This window comes from Falco punctatus, assembly GCF_963210335.1.
Source record: "Falco punctatus genome assembly, chromosome: 3".
In the NCBI taxonomy this organism is placed as follows: Eukaryota; Metazoa; Chordata; class Aves; order Falconiformes; family Falconidae; genus Falco; species Falco punctatus.
The window spans coordinates 46,987,393-47,007,100 of NC_137582.1; the positions used below are offsets into that span (position 1 = coordinate 46,987,393).

The 19,708-nt window shown below is 42.3% G+C and overlaps 1 protein-coding gene across 1 annotated transcript in view; it reads left to right on the plus strand.

Moving 5' to 3' along the window:
- The window catches only part of BPNT2 (3'(2'), 5'-bisphosphate nucleotidase 2), a 26,286-nt gene continuing 6,578 nt past the window's right edge, over nucleotides 1–19,708 (plus strand). The window contains exons 1-4 of the mRNA XM_080379158.1: nucleotides 1–3,852; nucleotides 15,688–15,847; nucleotides 16,795–16,890; nucleotides 18,739–18,900. Coding sequence (XP_080235284.1) covers nucleotides 3,466–3,852; nucleotides 15,688–15,847; nucleotides 16,795–16,890; nucleotides 18,739–18,900 — 805 coding nt within the window. The 5' untranslated portion in view covers nucleotides 1–3,465. The remainder of the gene's footprint in view (nucleotides 3,853–15,687; nucleotides 15,848–16,794; nucleotides 16,891–18,738; nucleotides 18,901–19,708) is intronic.

The following is a 19,708-nucleotide window of genomic DNA, read 5'->3' on the forward strand; positions in this document are numbered from 1 at the left end:
TCAGTGCTGGGCAGCACAGGGGGTAGTCTCACCAAAGCCACGCGCAACAGGGGCAACAACTTGCCTCAATTTATATAATCAAATGTTGCACACACATAAGATTTCCAAATATGCCTATACATATTCATAACCTAGCCCTGCTTCATATTAAAATTAGTTCCAAGAAGTCATTTCCATAAGTCCCTCCCAACTGTGCATGCATAGTGCCTCTTGGTGGTGGTCATGAGGGTCGTGAGGATGAAGGCTCGGTAGTCTCCCTCGCTCTGAACTTTTTACCTTCTCTCTTTGCGCAGACTCAGTTGTTCCTTGGTCTTTGTCCAAACTATAGAGTTGGTTTTAGCTAGTTCTCATCATGAACTGTCCTACAGAAGGAACTGTAGACTCCTTGCTTCAGTTAATTTACACAATAGTTAGTAAAACAAAGCATTATTTTCCAACAACAATCTAGGTAATCGTTAAGCAATTAGATCTACTAAAATTTCTTTAACTCCTTCCCTCAGAACAAAGACTTCTTTTTTTTCCCTCCAAGTTTATTTCATTTTGTGCCTACATTGTGGTCTCTGGAAGGTCATCTTACAGGTTGAAGCCATAAAGAAAGCCTTGCCTAAACTCCCTTTACGTCAACTGGCAGGAGCACTTTGCAAAGATCTCTGTGGTGTTCTGGAGCCCAGGTGAAGTTGACAGGCTGAATAAACATGAGAAACCTGATCTGGGGATCTTGGAAAAACAGCTGGGGAGGTATCAGACTAAGACCTTTAAAAATTATATTGGTAATTCCAGAATAAGTTTATTAGGGAGAAAAAGGATGCCAGCATATCATCTATTGGTTACGTGATATCATTCAGTAATGAAGTTTATTCTGAAACCTGGCAGAGATGGCACATACAGTATCACTGAAATAAAGAGCCCTTTGTGCACTGTCCTCTTCACAGTTTACATTACTGTTAATATTTGCTGTCTATATTAATGGCAGGCATAGAAATGTTAGCAGCAAGTAATAAATCCATCTTATTTTTATACCTCTGTAAGGTCTTTGCAAACTTCAGTGGGACAAAAAGCCTAGTATTTTACTTTCTTTTCATTAAGAAACCAGTTCAAAAACTTGCAGGTTTTCTTCCTTCTGGGTTTCCTCCACCAGTAGTTTAAAATTCCTGTTTACTGAACACACATAAACTGTTACTGATAGCATCAGGCAGCATAGCTGTTGATTACTTTGCCCAGCATTTTTTGTAACGGTCATGTTCCCAAGCACACCTAGTTGTTAGTCTTGCATTCATTGTTCATTACAGATACAAGTTTACTCTTTGTCCAACACCAACCCTATGTTGCTGCATAGCTTCTTACCATTAATAATTACTATACGAAATGCTGAATCATGAAATTGATAATAAGGAAACTCATCAGTGTATCCTCCCTCTGCCTTTCTGCCAGAGAAGCAACTGTATAGAAAAAAACCCTTGTACATAAAAAAGAATGGGAAGCTGGAAAGCATGGACGTTCTAGTTGTTGCCCAATAGCATACACAAGTTGCCCATGAGCCAGCAGTGTGCCCTGGTGGCCAAGGAGACCAGTGGGATCTGGGGTGCATCAGGAAGTGTGTGCCCAGAAGGTCAAGGGAGGTACTCTGCCCTGGTGAGGCCACATCTGCAGTGCCGTGTCCAGCTCTGGCCTCCCCAGTCCAGGAGAGACAGGGAGCTACTGGAGAGGGTCCAGCAAAAGGCTACAAAGTGATGAGGGGACTGGAGCATCTTCCTGATGAGGAAAGACTGAGAGAGCTGGGCCTGTTTACCCTGGGGAAGACTGAGAGGGGACCTTATCAATGCATAAAAATATCTCAAGGGCAAGTGTCAAGAGGATGGGGCCAGGCTCTTTTCAGTGGTGCCCACTGACAAGGCAAGGGGCAACGGGCACAAAAACTGCAGCACAGGCAGTTCCTGCTGAATATGAGGAAGAACTTCTTCACTTTGAGGATGACAGAGCCCTGGCACAGGCTGCCCAGAGAGGCTGTGGAGTCTTCTTCTCTGGAGACATTCAAAACAAGCCTGGACGCACTCCTGTGTGACCTGCTGTAGGTGAACCTGCTTTAGTTGGGACTAGATGATCTCCAGAGGTGCCTTCCAACCCTGACCATTCTGTGATTCTTTAAATCCCAGCACAGCAAAGAATAAAATCCAACTAACTCTTTTGAATCTCTTTTTGAAATTGAACACTTCTCTCCCTACGGTCTGTCCTTTCATTTTCAGTCCCAGTACATACCCTTCAGAGAGGGCATGATCCTGCAGGATACTTGGTATGCAACCATGTAATTAATTTCCATTAAAATGGAAATGCAGAGAAGATGATATGGCAACTCTAGTTTGCAAAGCCAATCTTAATTTTGGTCTTTCCTAGTTTTCACATTCTTGATTACAGAAGTTTAACACTTCTAAAAATTAAAACACAAGATCCCAGGAAAACAGTTATAGCATGTGATCCCTAGGAATTACTTCTTCCCAGAGTCACTACCAAGGTCTGTGTCTATAACCTGTGTATCAACAGACAAAAATACGGCTTGAGTAAAAGAACATGTAATTAATTCAAACAATTGTAAATTTATTTCTTTTGTTTCTGATATAGCTTACTCAAAAATACTGGAGAGAATTAGAAAACAAAAAAAAATAAAGAGACTCTGGTCATAACCATGCAGTTTCACACTCCCCCAATCCAACTGAGGTGCAAAGGAAAAGCACAGTGCAGGTAGGCTTTTAGCACGTCACTTGGCTGAGGAAATGGTTGGATTTGCAGGAATCCTTGGAGCCCCCTCCCCGCACGCAGCACGGCGGGAGCCGAAGATTCCCCAAGCTCCCTAATTTCACTCCTAAGCACGTGAAAAACGAGATGCTCAGCACTGCTGCTCGGACCCGTTAACAACCACCCTTCAGAAACTAAGCAGCAATTTATGCGAACAGCAGTTTCCAAGGGAAAGCCCCTTCCCGGCCCGTGCCGCCGCCCCCCGCCGCCCCGCACGCAGCGGGCGGTGGCGCTGCCAGGGTCACCCCCCGGCCCCGCCGCCCGGCCGTGCGCGCCCCGGGCCCGCAGAGCGGCGCCCCGGCACACAGGCTTCGGGACAACCGGCGGGTGGCCAGCGTGCGCTGCCGGGCATGGCCACGGTAGGAAATGGGGGGGATTCCCCCCAACCTTCTACCGAGCCGCCCGCAGAGGGGACCGCGCAGCACAGGGGACAGCCGCACCGCCCGGCCCCACGCGGAGGGCGGCGGGACATGCTCAGTGCGAGCGGCCGGCCCCGCCTCCGCCTGACCCGGATACAGACGGCGCCGTCTCCCCACCGGCCCGCCGGGGAGTGTGGAGCCCGGCCGGCCCCGCCGCAGTACCAGCGGAGCGCAGCGCCCCGGCGGCGCCATGGGGCTGTGGTGAGCTGCCGGTACCGCCGCCCGCCCGCGCCGCAGTGCCCCCTGCCCCGCGGCCATGGCCCCCATGGGGATCCGCCTCTCGCCGCTCGGCATGGCCGTGTTCTGCCTGCTGGGGCTGGGCGTCCTCTACCACCTCTACTCCGGCTTCCTGGCCGGCCGCTTCGCCTTTTTCATGCTGAGCGAGCCGGCGGCCGGCGGGCCCGAGACCCCCCGCGGCTCCGCGCCCGCCGGCGCCGTGGACCTGCGGGAGCTGCTGGCCGTGTCCGTCCTGGCCGCCGTCAGGGGCGGGGAGGAGGTGAAGCGGGTCCGCGAGGGCAACGTCCTCAACGCCAAGGCGAAGGGGAAGACGCGGGAGGGGGCCGAGGAGCAGCTGACGAGCGGCGACCTCCTCTCCAACCGCAGGATGTTCTACCTGCTGAAGGGCGCCTTCCCCGCCGTGCAGGTGGGTGCCAGCCGCCCTCCCGTGAGGCGGGGGGGGCTCCCCCGGCCCTGCCGGCCGTGCGGCGCCCTGAGGCGAGCGGGGGGGGACACACGTGTCACCTCTCCGTTTGGTGCCCGCCGGCGGGAAGTGCCGCCCGCGTGTGGCGTTTCTCCTTCCCCTCGCGCCGCCGTGGTGGCAGTGCCACCTCACGCCTGCTGCCGCGGGTGCTGGGCTGCGGGGGAGGGGGTTGGGTCGCCTGCGGGGCAGCTCTGCGAGGTGAAACAACATGGCTGAAATAATACGGGGACGGGGCACCGAGCCGGACGGCTGCGGGTGGCGGGCTGTCCGGGTAAGGATGAAGGGGATGGCATAGCGCGAATTCCACATGCGCTCCTGGTGCTGAGACTAGGAACGCCCGTTTTCTTAATTATCCTCGCTGCCATTTGTCCGCCCCGCCCGAAGTTACAGGGGGAGCGTGTAACTCCGTAACTCTCCTGGAGCCTGTAAGAGGGACAAGGCATTGAGAATCTGGAGGTTTAGGAACGTGGTGTCACGGTATCTGCGCTTCTTAGGTCCTGTGACTTCGGGACAGCAGATCAGCGAGCGGCTGTGTCACTGCCTACGTGGGCGAGTGGAATTTGCTTTTTCTCCAGAGGTGTGCACCCCTCCCCGCGCTTGTTTGCTCGTGAAACCTGGGTCTCGTGCTTCAGGTCGCACCCAGACCAGAGCTATACTTTGAGGTTTTGGGGGGTCGGTTGGATTTGTTTCCACATTCTCTTTAGTAAATGGGAAGTTCTCTTCAGTCTCTTGATGTTAAAATCCTTAGCTTTTTACAGTCATTTGGAATGGATAGAAAACCTTAAACTTGCGTTTCAAAGGTGATGATTTGCGTGCTTTTCCTGGACAGGTTGAGAGAAAAAGTAGCATAGTTAAGTTTATTCTTCGGTTAAATTTAGTTACTACTCAATGAGTTTTCAGTGGCCGTTTTTGAAGTTCCTCAGGGTGGTGGTTGGTTTGTTTGGTTTTGTGTGTTATAATGAACCCTCTGAATATGAAATCTAAAGGAAACACCACAATCTTCAGTATTTGAAATAAACTTGGTATGTATTAATCTTCCTCTGCAAAAAGACTATGAAGTTTATGTTCCAAAGATTGCTGGATTGTCTGTCAATGGCAAGCCACCTTTGCAGGCTGGATTGTCTGTCAATGGCAAGCCACCTTTGCAGGCCCTACGTTAAAGGAAGGAACAGTATTGTCCCCTGTTCTCTTTTGCTATTCAGTGTCCTCATGGAGCTTGGCACGACAGCATACCTATATCGTTACCTGAAACCGGTACGCTTGCTTCCCTTCTGCGGGTGGAGGGATACCATTGGTTTAGATACAAGAGTTGTCTGTGCTTTTAGAGAAGGCTGGGGGCTCGGGGGGGGGGGGGGGCTCTTAATTGCTCAGTGAACTGTTATCACCTGTTCTGTGTCTGTGGCCAAGTGTGTAAACTCCTCTCCCGTGCTTGGGATGCATAGCACTGACAGCCTGACTTGTGTGTCTTCCTCTCAGGCTGCCTTAATTTTGAACATCTCCTTTTAAAAAACTTTGGTACTCCTTTTTGTTTTCCTTATGGTTGACTTGAGCTGCTAGTCTTTAAAAATAGATGGTACTTTAGGTGCAGATGTGTTCTCAACACAGTACAAAGACAAAAATGTGTGTGTACATCTGTGGAACTGGAAAAAATCAGGCATATGCCCTCTTCCCTCTCCTCTTCCCTCTCCTTGGGCATTGAGGATGACTAGGAAGAGTTTTTGACAACTCTTTCAGCTGATCTAGAGTTACTTAATCTGACAGATCAGCTCTGGGATATTTAGTATTCTGAGTACATAAGCTGTTATTATTGACATCGTCTCATGCAGTGTTTAAAAAATACCCACTAAGCTGTGTATACTGGTAAGACATGCTGTCTCTTAAAGTCTATACTATGATGAAGATGTATTCATAAACATTTGTACAAACCAAAATATAAACTTTAGTTATTTATATACATGTGGCACTATCCCACTTCTTGGGTGCAAAGACAAGGTCTCATCTCAATCTGCAAATCCTTCATGTGTACTTTCAACACAACACATCTAAACCTGCTACTGTTTCATAAACAGACCTGCTTCAGTTTTGGTGTGAATATGAGGATTATAGAGGATTTCCTAAGACACCTTTCATGTGAGGCAGCATAAAACTGCATCTTGTAAGAAGCATTGTACTTTATATCTGTAGCCTTATCCCTGTGTACAGAGCAATGCTCCAGAATAAAAAACATTGCTGAAGTCAAATAAAACCCCTCTGCTTTTCACGCTAGATAAGATGCTGCTAACAAAAGCTGTCAAACAAAACCTGAAAGAATTCCATGAGTAAATTTATGCAAAATGTGATTTACTCACATCGTGGAACCCTTGAGCCTTACAGGGGTACTTAAATTGGTGCCAATAGCTGCAGCCAGGAAAAAAAAACAAATCAGCACAAAACCTGGGTGCCAAAGTATGCCTATAATGCGAAGGAAATGCTTGATGAGCCTGGAGAAGAGAAGGCTCTGCAAAGACCTTCTGGTCACATTTCAATACTTAAAGGGGGCTTAAGAGAGAGATGGGGACAGACATTTTAATAGGATCTGTAGTGATAGGGCAAGGGGTAATAGTTTTAAACTGTGAGAGGGTATAAGTCATTTGACTGAAATTTTAGTCAGTGAGCAGCCTTGGATTCCCTGTGTTGTGCTGTGGGGCATACAAAGGGACAGCATGCAAACAGTCTGCCTGAAGCAGATCTTCTCTTACAGTGTGATTATTAAGAGAAGATGGTAGAGTAAGGTGTCTCACTTCAGAAACTGAAATAAACTGTCTTACAGTCCTGGCAGTTGTGATTGAAAAAAAACAACTTCCAGATCTGAAGGAGGAAGACAAAACCCCCCACCCATATGAAATGTTTTGCCTTTGTTCTTTTAAGTAAAGGTATTTTGACTACAGAGGAAGAGGAACTCCGCTGCTTACATCACCTGCTCTATTTGATACAAATAGATGCATTTGCATCAGTTCAAGATTTCTCACAGCTAGGTTAGGTAAGACTGAAGAGGAGCAGATCCATTCTGTTTTATCACTGTGTAGATTGAGGTGTGAGAAAGATAAGGGAGGAAGGGTCAAGTCAGTTATTTCTAATTCAGCTGTTACCCAGTGTTGTCTGATCATGCTTAACATCTGGCAATGAATATTTGCACACATCTTCTATGAAGTATGTTTGTGCAGTTGATTTTAAAATACATTTGATGCTAAAATATATGCAGTGGTTTCTATTTGTAGGGTCCTCAGCTGCTGTTACAGGCTTGAGATGTTTACTGCTCCTGCACTACCAGTGTGCTGTCATTGTCTGCTTTGTTTGTCATGCTGAGAATGAGTTAAAGCTCTGATCCAGCTATAATCATCTCCTCTGCTCCTTTTAATTTTTTTTTCATTTATCTCATTTATCTTTCTGGGTTACTTCACTGCTTTTGTGGTTGGCTCTCTATGCAGTCTCATTCCTTGTGCTAGCACAGTGGTGGTGTGATAAGAAGCACTGGGATGGGAGTCAAGTGAGGGGATTAAAGAGATGCTTGAGCTAGCCCTGCTGCTGGGGGGGAGAGGGGATAGGGGACAGGGACAGGGGACTGAGGCAGCAGGGGTTCCAAATCCAGTTAGAGACTGGCCAGAAACACGGGTACATTCTGTGCAGAAGAGCTTCTCTGTTTGAAGGTATGATCTCGTGATATTGGGGTTTCAGCAGCATTACTTGGTAAAAGAGCTGCTTGGTGCCACACATCAGGGTCTGCCATTTTTCTAATGCTTTTGTCTGGGGGTCAGTGTCAGGAGCTCGATACATGAATGTATCCAAGGTAAAATGTAAAATAAAGGTTAAAATACCCTCCTTCACATTATGGCCCTATCAACAGCCTGCGTCAGCACATCTGAAGAAGCAGCCCTACTTGCTCACAAAGGTAGGAGTGATTGACAGAGGAAGATGTGTTCCTTAAACTAAGTGCATTGGCCACATTCCCTCTGTCCTCTGATTATGGAAAGGTCAATTTTAAAGCGACCCACACAATTCTGCTATTTTGCTTCTCCACAGTGCTAGTGTTTTCACAAATGCAGACTTCAGTCTTATTTGCCAGAGTGATTTCTGCCCTATACTCTCCATTTCCTGCTGTCTGGGCTTTATTTCTGACCAGTGTATTGATTTATGTTCTGTAGTGGCACCAGCTATATGTCTTGTTTTCTAGTCTAAATACCGAATAGAGAAATATCCTTTGTTTCTTTTTTTTTAATTTTTTTATTGTGACTGTGTTGGAAATCAAGTCTTCCTCTGTGTCAGTCTTCTCTTCAGGCATCTTTTTGTTGGTCTTGTCCTGCATCTGAACTTTCTTCCATCTCTTTCACAGTTAAGGCAGATTATAAATACCTCATTTCAAGTTTGTGCATGATAATGCTGAAAACAGGCATCAGTATTTGAAATGGAAATTGAAGAACATGCCAGTTTTACCTTTTAATGAGATTTTCTTCTAAATTAATTCTACTTTTGGAAGCTTAATGTCTCCAAGAATATTTTTTTTTTCAAGCTACCTGGAGTACTTTCTAGGTTTAAACCTGCTGTTTACAGGCTTCTGACCACGATGCCAACTGTCATACTTAGAAAACTGGAATTTCATCTGAGATGGCAAGCTTTACATCTGATAATATTTTTGTGGGAAAGATAGATATGTTAAAGAAGTCAGTTTAAAAATCAAAATGCTACTTAAACTTCAGAAGGATTTCAGTGCTTTGCTGAAAAAGTGTAGTAATTTGTTTGTCTCTCCGTGTTGCGAGAATGGCATCCTCAGGTCTTAGGGTTTTTAACAAAATTAATGTTCTTCTGACCCATATGGTCTTAGCAACTGCCAGTAGGTTTCTAAGTAAAGCAAGAATCTCAGTAGTAGTTGTTGTCTGGAGATGCATCTCTTAACATGGGTTTTAATTGGTATTAGATGACTTGTGCTGGCACTGTCTACATAACATGAAGTTAAAGCCTGTAACTTTATGGTAATGAGTTCTGTGATTATATTTTCAGATCTAATTACAAGTACTTCATGTGGCTTGCATGTATACCAGGGATGTTTGATCTGTCAGCTGGGCATATGAAGATGTGGTTTTTAGTAGTGTACCACTGACAGTGGACGTTTTGTCAGTGTTATTTATTGTATTGGTAGACTTCTAATCCGGCCTTATTTGGATGTTTTCTTAAAATGAAAAGTAGCTTTGCAACTCTCCTAGCTAGTCATACCTTTCTTTTTGCTAGACTTGCATCTGTATAGAACCGTAACGGAGAATTTTGCCATTTACTGAAATGACTTGTGTGAGTTAATAAGCGAGTGGCTTTATTCTTTTATTGGTTTTAAATTCTAAAATCTGTTTCTGCAGATTACTGGTGGAAGCTGTGAATTCTGTGATCCATGCTGATTCCCTCTGTTGATTTTTATTGTGTTCACCAACTTCTATTTGTCGTAAGTCAGTAGAAGCAGAGTTGTTACCTGGCAAGTCTTTACCGTCTATGAAAACCTGTTTGTTTCACTCTGCTTCCTGCTGGCTTAATGACCAAAGCCATGTAATGAGTTTTGATAAACGCTAATCAAGCTTTTTGACATTTAGGTTTGTCTGATCCTGTCATCTTGTTCCTGCATGAAGTGACTTCTTCATGTCATTAAAATAAAATGAAGATGTAGTTGATGGTAGAGGAAAGCTTCTCTCTGTCTGGACTTCTGTGCCTTGAAAAATGCGTTTGTCCTTTATCTGTGTTTTGGCATTATTATAGAAGTATTTGTTGTTTTAATTTCAAATGAATGATGAGACCAATGGGTTTTATACCTTTTATTATTTTATATATTAGTGTATTTTTATACCTTACACATTTATATACAAATACATTTTATATCTTAATTCAAATTTATAACCTTTTAACAAGGTGTTTATTTAGAGAGCCATGTGATTCAGCAAGGTCCTCTGTCCTTTCATAACAAACTCTACCCCGCTAAAACTCTTTGTAAGTTGGACCCTAGCAAGAGGAACCTTTTTCAAAGGCATGAAGATCACCTGTAAAAGCTCATTTTTCCTTTCTAATAGGTTGTGGTAATCTAAGGAGGAAAAGAAACCTTTCAAAAGGAGGCAACTGGCTTTAAAAGTGTCAGTGTACTGAATAAAACCAGATTATTTTTTCTTTCTTACTATGCTGGCAGGGCTACTGTTCAAATTGTTCAAAGCTTAAAGGAATTTTAAACTTAAGGAAGTGATACTTTGATTTCTGAGTTTGCATTTCAGTGTTAAGTAACATAAGCTTTCAAGAAGCAGCTTTTGTTCATAGTGAAAACTGCTACTCGCAGCCCCCAAATTAAAAAGTTGGGAGTGATCGTGAGTGGTCCTAGCTTCAGGTGAGCTGAATCTTGGTGTGAATGCAAGTCCTTCCTTGTGTAGCAGATTCTGAAGCCCTGTTTTGTAACCTGGATAAGTTAGGTACTTTCCTTGGGTGTTGGAAATATGGTGCTTTGACCACTTCTTGCTCTCCTGGTGTGCATGTTTATAGGTCCTGACTTGTCAAGTGGGTATTTACATTCAGAGGTTTTGGCATCAGATTCCTTCACACAATTTGTGTGTGCACAGATGCTGTGCGAAGATCAGACAGCTTTCACCTCTGATACATTTGAGAGGAAAAAACAGAGAGAAGCTGGGCAAATGGAGGTAAAGCAGTCTGACTTGTGGTGTGGTGGGTGTAAAGGCATGTTGTTCTCCGGTGCAGTGCAGCAGCAGTGGTTGGAGGGGCAAGGTGTGAGGCTTGGTCCATAGATGGGGGAAAGCCCAAAGCCTGCTGATTGAATTGCTCTTCCCCCGAGTTGTGACATCTCTGAAGCACAGTCAAATAACAGCAAATCAAGTACAGTGCCATGCAGCCACCTAGTAGGTCAGTACACCTTTCAAGGTGCGTAATTGTGAGTAACCTCTTACAGGTTGCCATGGGCATTAGTCCAGAGGGTAAACAGAGTAATAAAATATCTTCTGCTGTCCACAGGGGACATGTCTTAGCCAGTAAGAAGGTATCAGAGTCATTGGTTTATTTTTTGTCAATGTTTGCGTTTACTTCTGTCCCCCCACTCCTTTCCTCTATCTCCTGTCACATGAATACAAATGGCAAAGTTAAGTTTGAATCTTGGGTATGCATAATGCTTGGGTTGTGTAATCACTGGTGAAGTGACTGTGTATGTCATCCAGAGTTAGTGCCCTAACAAAACAGGAAAACAAAGTCAATCATCTGTAAATGTTTTAGTAACGGTCCCCTGCACACACTATTTTGTCTGAGACTCCAGGCTTTTCCTTTTCATGATTCCATTCAAAACAATAGATTTATCCATTGAATCATAGTTTGGATTGGAAGGGTCCTTTAAAGGCCATCTAGTCCAGCCCCCCTGCAATAAGCAGGGGCATCTCCAGCTAGATTAGGTTGAAGACAATCAACTTGACCTTGAACTTTTCCAGGGATGGGACATCTACCGTCTCTCTGGGCAACCCATTCCAGTCCCTGTTCTTGAAACGTAGTGTCTGAAATACTTGTACATTCATAGTCTCACTAGTAAAATTATATTTTATTGTTACCTAAGCTGTGGGGGTTTTGTATGTTGTTTACTTTTTTAACCTTGACTAGCTTAATTAGTATTTCTTTTTTGTAGTACAGGTGGGATAGTATTTGTGGTGTTCTCATTTTGTTTTCTATTCTAATAAAAAAGCCCTGAGATTTGGATTTGAGAGGACTTAATTATCATATGGGGATCTTTTTCAAGACATTGCATTATTTGCATATTAAAATGCAAAATGAGTATTGGGCTAGATAAGGATGTGGGGAAGGAGGGGGAGTAATAAATTTAAATAAAATCCACATACAGCCAAACACTTTATAAGAAAAACATTACATTTGCATTTGTTGATGTTTATTTAAAAAAATAATTACGTATTTGGGCAGAAAAGTCTATTTAATTTTTTAGCATATATTTTTTCAGTTTATCTTCAATGGGTAAATTCAAAGGCAAACCTACAGCAGTGTCCTACTCTTCCAAACCAAGGAAAAGCCGGAGTTTGTTCACCTCACTACAGGCAGCTAGCTAGTATTCGAGTAAGTTTGTTGGATGATGAACTGCGACAAAAGACATGGGAAAGTGTTGGTAGGGAGTAGCCCAACGTGGGAGGAAGAGCTGGTGTGAGGTTCCCTGAAGTCTTTAAATGGTCAGGACTATTGGCTGGTTGTTCAGAGCACTGCGTTTATCCACATGGGTTTGTAGTACACTCGGGTTGCTTCCCATGTCCCTGAGCAGATCTGTATTTCAATCACCAACATGCCGGAGGAGAGTCTTTTCTGTACAACGGGTTTCCAAAGGCTGGGAACATCTGGGTGTTTGGGAAGGCACACTGTGGGCTGATCCTGGTGTTGCTGTTGGACCTCTGCTGCTGGCTCTCATGAGCAGCGTCCTCTGGCTGTTACGGGATTCCTGCACCTCACAGATTCATTTTGAGGATGCTCTGTGCTGGCAAGGTGCCTCATTTATGAAATGAATTTTTTGTTGACCTTTCAGCAGTAGTCTGTTCACAGATTTACATGTATTTTATTAAATCTCTGTGTTTGATGCAGCTGTTTGTGAGGAGGGCTTTTCCTTCAAGCATAACTGGGGAAGTTTGCTGAGATGTAGTTGAGCTCGGTGTGGATGGACAGCTTACAGAACCTCCTGAGATGGGCTTTTACAGCTTACAGCTGTTAGGTGGATAACCCGAAATAGCTATTTATTTCTCTCTTCTGCTTGCTGTCTCAGGTTCTTGCATGATGAGTTGCTGTCTAAATCTGACTCTTAGGAGTAGGCGAAGTTATGTGTATGATAGCAAGCATGCAAACTTTATAATTATTTACACTAACATCGAGGTTTAATTGACTTGGTGTGTCTTGCTGGAACAAACTGTTGTCTGAAACATTTGGCGTTGTGATTGTCTTTCTACCAAAGCTACTCCTAATTTCTGGGTGAAGATTGGGGAATGCCATTGACTATGTATCCATATCGCTTCAGAAAAGCTTCAAATGTAAAGTCACGGCCTCTGGAGGATTCCAACAAATGAGAATAACAAGTAGAACACAATAGTAGTATTAACACAAAGGCATGTTTTCCAGGTATATTCTCATGTATTAAAAAAAAAAAAAAAAGGGGGTGGAGGGGTGCAGCAGGGTGGGGAAAGAAGAAAAGTTCATACTATTAAGGGTTAGTGATCTTCTCTGAGGCAACTATGTCTTGCAAAACCTATAATGTGGCTTCCTAACAATTTAATAAGTGCATGGGGTGGAATGACTGTGAATTTCTGCTTGTGGAGTGTTCAGCCAAGGCTACAGAGTAAATGATCATATGAATGGAAGAACTAGTGACCCAGCTAGGTTTTTTTAATTTTTATTTTCTACAAATGGCTCTGCAACTTCATCGCTATTACCTTTTTTCTTTTTTCTTCTTTTTTTCTGGTAGACTAATAATGGCTGTTGTGAGAGACTTCTCACCAGCATTATAACTGCTGCAGCTTCATGGCGACCGCTACAGAATTTGAACTAGAATAGGAGGTTTATCTCTGAAAACAATACCTTTCAGATAGTTTCAATCTTTTAACTTTAGTGTACTGTAAACACAGATTTAACAAGAGAGTCTTCCTTTTGAGGACTGGTTACAACCCTTTAACTTTTTGGAGGCCTCTTCCTTCTGTTGAGGAAATGTGGGTTTTGTTTTGTTTTGGGTTTTTTCCATTTTATATTATAGTGGTACGTAATATGCTGTAGTGGAACTTAAACTGCCCAGGGGCTGTGTTGAGGCTGCCAAGTCTGTGGGACTAGTCATCTTGACTTTGCAGGACTGCTTTCCCCAGGGGAAAACACAATCGTCAGGTTTATTGTACAGTGACAGATGTTTAATTTGTAAATGTTGTGGCAACTTCAAGGACTCTGTTTGACATGCAGTGCTTCAAATACTGGTTTTATGTGAGAAGACATCTGTGATGTATGGCTGGAGTTGCTACAGTTCTGCTTGCTCTCTTTTTTTGAATTCTCTTGGAGAGCATGAGCCTTAACCCTTTGCTAATGATCTGTTGCAGTTGAGGTTTGTGATATCTTTTCTTGTCATGATGTGAATTATGTAAAAATCCTGCTGATACAAAGTCTGTAACATTCAAACATTGTCTTGATTGTTCCTTTATTTGTGTTCTTTCAGCGTCACTTGCCAACATCCTCTGTAATAACAAGCTGCTTTAGTCAGGGGGGATTTATCGGTTTTAGGGGTCCCAACTCCATCTGTAGCAAGTGAAGGGAAATCGGTGGTTCTTGCTTGTAGGCACATCGTATCCCATGTGTGCCTACTATTTTGCCTTTTGACTGTGCATCGGAGGTTGCCAGCCTGGCATTCCTTTAGAATTGTATCAGAAGCAGCCACCTTTAAAGTTAGCAGGAGTAAAAAAAAGCTTGTGTTCTTAATATTCTGAAAGGTCCTAAAAGTCTACATTAGTTACACTCGACTTCAGACATATAACCTACACATTTAAGCCATAAGCATCATCATCCTACTGAGTAATTAGTGGAGTGATGCGTTTCTGAAGGGTTCACGCAGGCTGAAGCTTGAAAGGCACAGTAGCAATGATTTCCTTTTTATTGGCAGTAGGAGCATAGAAATACTAGTCTCCTAATGTAACCGAGGTGCCAAAAGTAAATGGAATTAATCTGTCTAAATTCCTATTAGCACTACCTCTGTCCAGTTGCATTACAGCTCTTCTGTAAACCATGTTTGCAGTGATAGTAAGCGAGTATGGATGGGTTAAGACAGATTGATCCATATTTCCCCAGTAGTTCTTCCTGCCAGGTTATGTGATGTTTTGTAACATGAGAGATCATGACATACAGTGTTCTGTGATAAGTACATCTCTTGTGATCCAAAAATGTTTTCCTACTGCAGTCACAATGTCATTGTATTGGGTTTTGCAGAACGTTCTTCCATGCAACAGATTGGGACTGTGTTTCACTATTGGACCAAGCTCTGTTCAGCACAGTGAAATGCCCTCTGGTCCAGAGTAAAATTAATTGAGCTAGGCAGCAGGTGACAGTAGGCTTAAAAGGGACCTTGGACTGCTGTTTATAAATGTTCTTTTCTTCATGGGTATGGAATGTTATTAACTTCTTTATAAAAGACCATTCATTCATCTGACAATTGTGTAATGGTTGCATCCAGTTGAGCTGCTTGAATTTCTGGTTGTAATTCAATGCCAGAAGCAGGAATATCTACTAGGATTCCTAGTCCCCAAGTCATACCACAGTCTGCCAAATATTTGTTGATAAAATACCTGTACATTTCTGTATATACATATATACTGATATGTATAAATGGAACATTAGACACTGACTATATCTGTGTACTGCATGATTCTCCGAAGTCCATTGTTCTGGTTGTAGATTTGAAGCAACTGGATTTAATTTTTGATTTAAAAACCCCTGAGATTCATACTCCCAAGAACATTCAGTAGGAAGAGTGCAGCCAAGGAAACTGTCCAGCTGTGGTATGGTTCACAGTAAAATTCTGGATTGTGGTTTTCCATTGCTTGTCACATGACTGTAATAGCTTGGGAGCTGCTGAAAAATTACTAATTCATGCACTTTCAGCTGGAGGTGAAGGGAGAAAGAGAAGATGTGAGCAAACCTGTAATTTTCCTGACTAACATAGCTACTCTATCTGACAAATCAATGCAACTACTTGTTGTTTTATCATAGATAAATTCTGAAGAGCGTGTTGATACAGCTGATCAGGAGACAGTCTCTTGGGATCACAGTATTCCTGAAGACATAAAACAAAAAATACAGCCTAAAGAAGTTCCAGCAGAAAGTGTGACTGTCTGGATCGATCCGTTAGATGCTACACAAGAATACACAGGTAGCTGATTCTTGTTGACAAATTATGTGTGTAATTCTGATGTCTGCCTTTTATACTGGAGACAAACTAGTAAGTATTTAAAGTGACATCTCTTGTTAAAGTGTGTTATGTCAAAGCTAGTGTGATTTAATTGAACACATTGCATAATGAAATCTCTGTAGTTGTCAGACCACAGCATTTACTTTTAAATATTCCCACTCTGAAATCACTTCGGTATTCCTTGCAACTAAGTAATTGCTAAAATAAATGGTAACTGTCATTTGTGGATTCTGCTGGAATTACACATTTCTTTATTTTGGTTGTTACTGTGGCAACACTAAATATCTCAGAAAGTTTTTGTTTGTTTATTTAAAGGGAATACTAAGTAAATATTCTGTTTACTTTGATAGAAAAAAATCTTGTTACAATTTTTCAAAAAAGCATCCATAACTCCATCTTCCACTTTTTCAAGTGTTTTAAGATGTCACATAAGATGTTCAAGGCAATCCAACTGAAATTCTTTCTGATAAGTACTGCAGGACGAACAGAAGAATGGGGATTTTCGTATGAATGTTCCATTGGTACAGTCACCTTTTCTGGTGAATGTTCTTTGCTATTTGAATTATTACCTTTGCATTAAGGGAGGATAGGAAGTGGGGCAAAGAAGGGAGAATATAGGGGTACAGATTCCCATGAAAATACATGCTGCGTAAGACATAGTTGTTAGCATTGGATCTGGTAGGAGTATAGCTTACATCTTCTGAACAGGAAAAATTGCTGGAATACTGAAGAGTCTGTAAAGTCTTTTAAAAACTGCAAGGTTATTTGAAGATACAGCAAAGTTACATAATTGTGAGAGGCAGAATGTAGGCTAGTCTTCAAAGAACAACATTTCTATAATGCCGAGTTTCTTCTTGTGTTCTTGGCATCTGGCTGTAAACTTGCTCACTTTCTTGTTTTGCCCACAGAGGATCTTCGGCAGTACGTCACGACAATGGTTTGCGTGGCTGTAAATGGTAAACCAGTCATAGGAGTGATACACAAGCCATTCTCAGCATATACAGGTACCTTTATGCCTTCACATATTTCCAGCATCTTCAGCCACAGTGTTAATTAAAATTTGAAGTTTGAGAGAACATCTGTAGATATAAATGAGAAGATAGTACCTGGGGCAAAGGAGTGTTGCTGCAGACCTCAGAATTAGAGCTACAGATGCGTTTTGTGCTATGAAACCACAAAGGAAAATGCCGCCCTTGTTTAACATAGAAATGATGCATTTAAAACAAGCTAACTGGAAATATGTGTAAGAATTAAGATCCTTTCCATCAGAGTCCTTACAGCAAACCAAAGGAAGCGAAACCTGCGTGTACTGAACAGTCTTATGTGTGCCGTTAGCCTTTAGCAGAAGAGTACTTTGCTCATTCAGCAGAGGAACTTGGGTCTGTGATGTCGTACCCAGGACCTGGTGTTTATTCAGTGTGAATAACAAAGATTGATTAAAGATCTTGATGGCAACTGTATGTATTTAACAGGCAGGAGTGTGTAGCATAGCCTTATCTGAAATGCTTTTAATGCCACAACCATGAACTAATTAATTCTTTAGTATTGATGATGTATCAGTGAGCATGGCTGAAAGGTTGGCAATGTGTATGTGCTTCTGAAAGCTTCAAAGTAATTTTAGTATTCTTGTCTTACTATATATTTGAAACAAGAATTTATGTTCTCATTTTCCCTTAGGCAATACTGACCTCTAGAGTTGTGAAGTTATGCAGTAGCTCTGGCACAGAAACTAAGTCTGAATACATACATTTTTTATTTGTTCTCTTTTTGCCCACTGAATGCTCAGTATTTTGTGCTAAATATTTTACTGTCTTTAAATATGAACTTAATTTCCAGTCATTTAAATATGTGCTATATTCCAATATGCTTTAAGAATCTTGGAGGTTTTGGAACATGTTTTTCTATGTATCAACATCTACCTGAAAAAATGGTGGGGTTTTTTAGCACTCTGATTTTGAGAATTTATCTCCTTTAATAATAGTACAGTGTGAAATGTTCAGACATGGCATCAGATGAGATGCAATGATTTCTGTTATTCTATGTGATGAGTATTCTTTTCCCCAGCTGGAAATACCAATGTGTTGTGAGTAGAATTGTTCCTAATACTACCACACAAATACAAAGCAATAAAAGGCAGTCGGCATTGTTATTACACGTAACTTAGTCTGTTGCCATACAATCTGGCCCTCTGCTGAGATGAAATTGCTGGTTAGTCTGCTAAGTAAATGTCAAATTAATGGTTAGGGGATGCCACCTACCAGGCTTGGATTTGAACCTCATGATGAAAGAAGTGGGAGGTTGTGTATTCTAAATTCAGTCCTCCGTAACACAGCATCAAATGTTTTCCTTAGTATTACTGTCCTCCTGAGCTATTTCCTTCCTTAGCTTGACTGTCATTCTGAACAAAATGACTCAATAACGTTTTTGCTATCTGTTTTGAAGGGTAGTGGGACTTTTTGTTCTTTTTCAAAAGGTTGTTTGAGGAAATACTGACAATTTCTGATTCAGAGCCATACTTTTAACTTTGGTGGCTTTCCAATTGCAAGTTCTAAATATTGCTGCTTGGGATTTTTCCCTCTTACTGGTTTTTGAAAGTATCACGTAAGAATAGTTAGACACAGTGAGATGCCATACGCACAAAAGTGTGTGGGGCAGGGGACTGTTTCTCTTCACCTTGTGTGCACATGTGGGCATCTGCCTCTTCCTTCAGCCCTAACTTTCCCTTTTACAGTAGGGAGGGAAATTAAGTCAGAGGCACCAATTCCATTTTCTTGGATAAGGATCCTTTTATCTTTACACTTAACAGAGATTGTCTTTTGTAAATTTTAGCAGAATTTGTGTTTCTCTTTTAGCTTGGGCAATGGTGGATGGTGGGTCAAACATAAGAGCTCGTTCCTCCTACAACGAGAAGACTCCAAGGATTATTGTATCCCGCTCCCATGCAGGAAAAGTTGAGCAGGTTGCACGGCAGACATTTGGAAATAAGACTGTGATAATCCCAGCTGGTGGAGCAGGTTTGGTTCCTTAAGCATCCTATGCATTTTATTGTTTCTGAATGATTTAGTAGGATAGCTGTTATTAGACAAAAGGATATAGCTGTGGCATCTTCTCTTTTTCCTCTTACCTTTTTTGTTCTTCATATCCCTAAAAGGAAGCACTTGACATGAGCGACAGAGTTTCTCCTGTGTGTAGAAACCTAGATGCAAACTTAGTTTGTGCTTCAGACTGTTCACAAGTTAGTATGTTAGTGAATCCAAGCCCAGACCAACGTTATTGCGGTCCTTTCACTGAACACACTGATGTGTGTTTACTGATGCCTCTGTGGAGGAAAAAGGCTTCTGTGACCACATACAGAATCATGGAAGAGAATCTGTTGGATGTTCATTAACTAGTAGTACATTTAATTAAACTTTTTTCTTCTTTTAAGGAAGAGCCATTAGAGTTTGGTACTATTTCTTGCATTTATGTCAAAAGAGAAAACTAATACCACTAAAGTGCATTTTTATCTGTCTCATATTCAATCCAAAGAGGTTTTAGCTTACTACTTGTAACCTTACACAGTATCCTTATGCATGTTACTGACAGAATGCAAACGTGTGAGGCACTAGTGTGAAGTAATAGCTGTTTTAAAGTCTCAGAAAAGCTATGCAACATGTGCATTTTACAGAAATGTGTCTTTCTGTGTCTTTAATATGGAAACCTAGAGCTCCCTTACAGATTAGTCAAGAAGATCTTGCATAGGATCTTTATGATGAATCTAAATGAGTTTTCTTATGATAAAGGAAGTGAAAGTGTAACTGATTATAGCAGATCTTTGCCAGG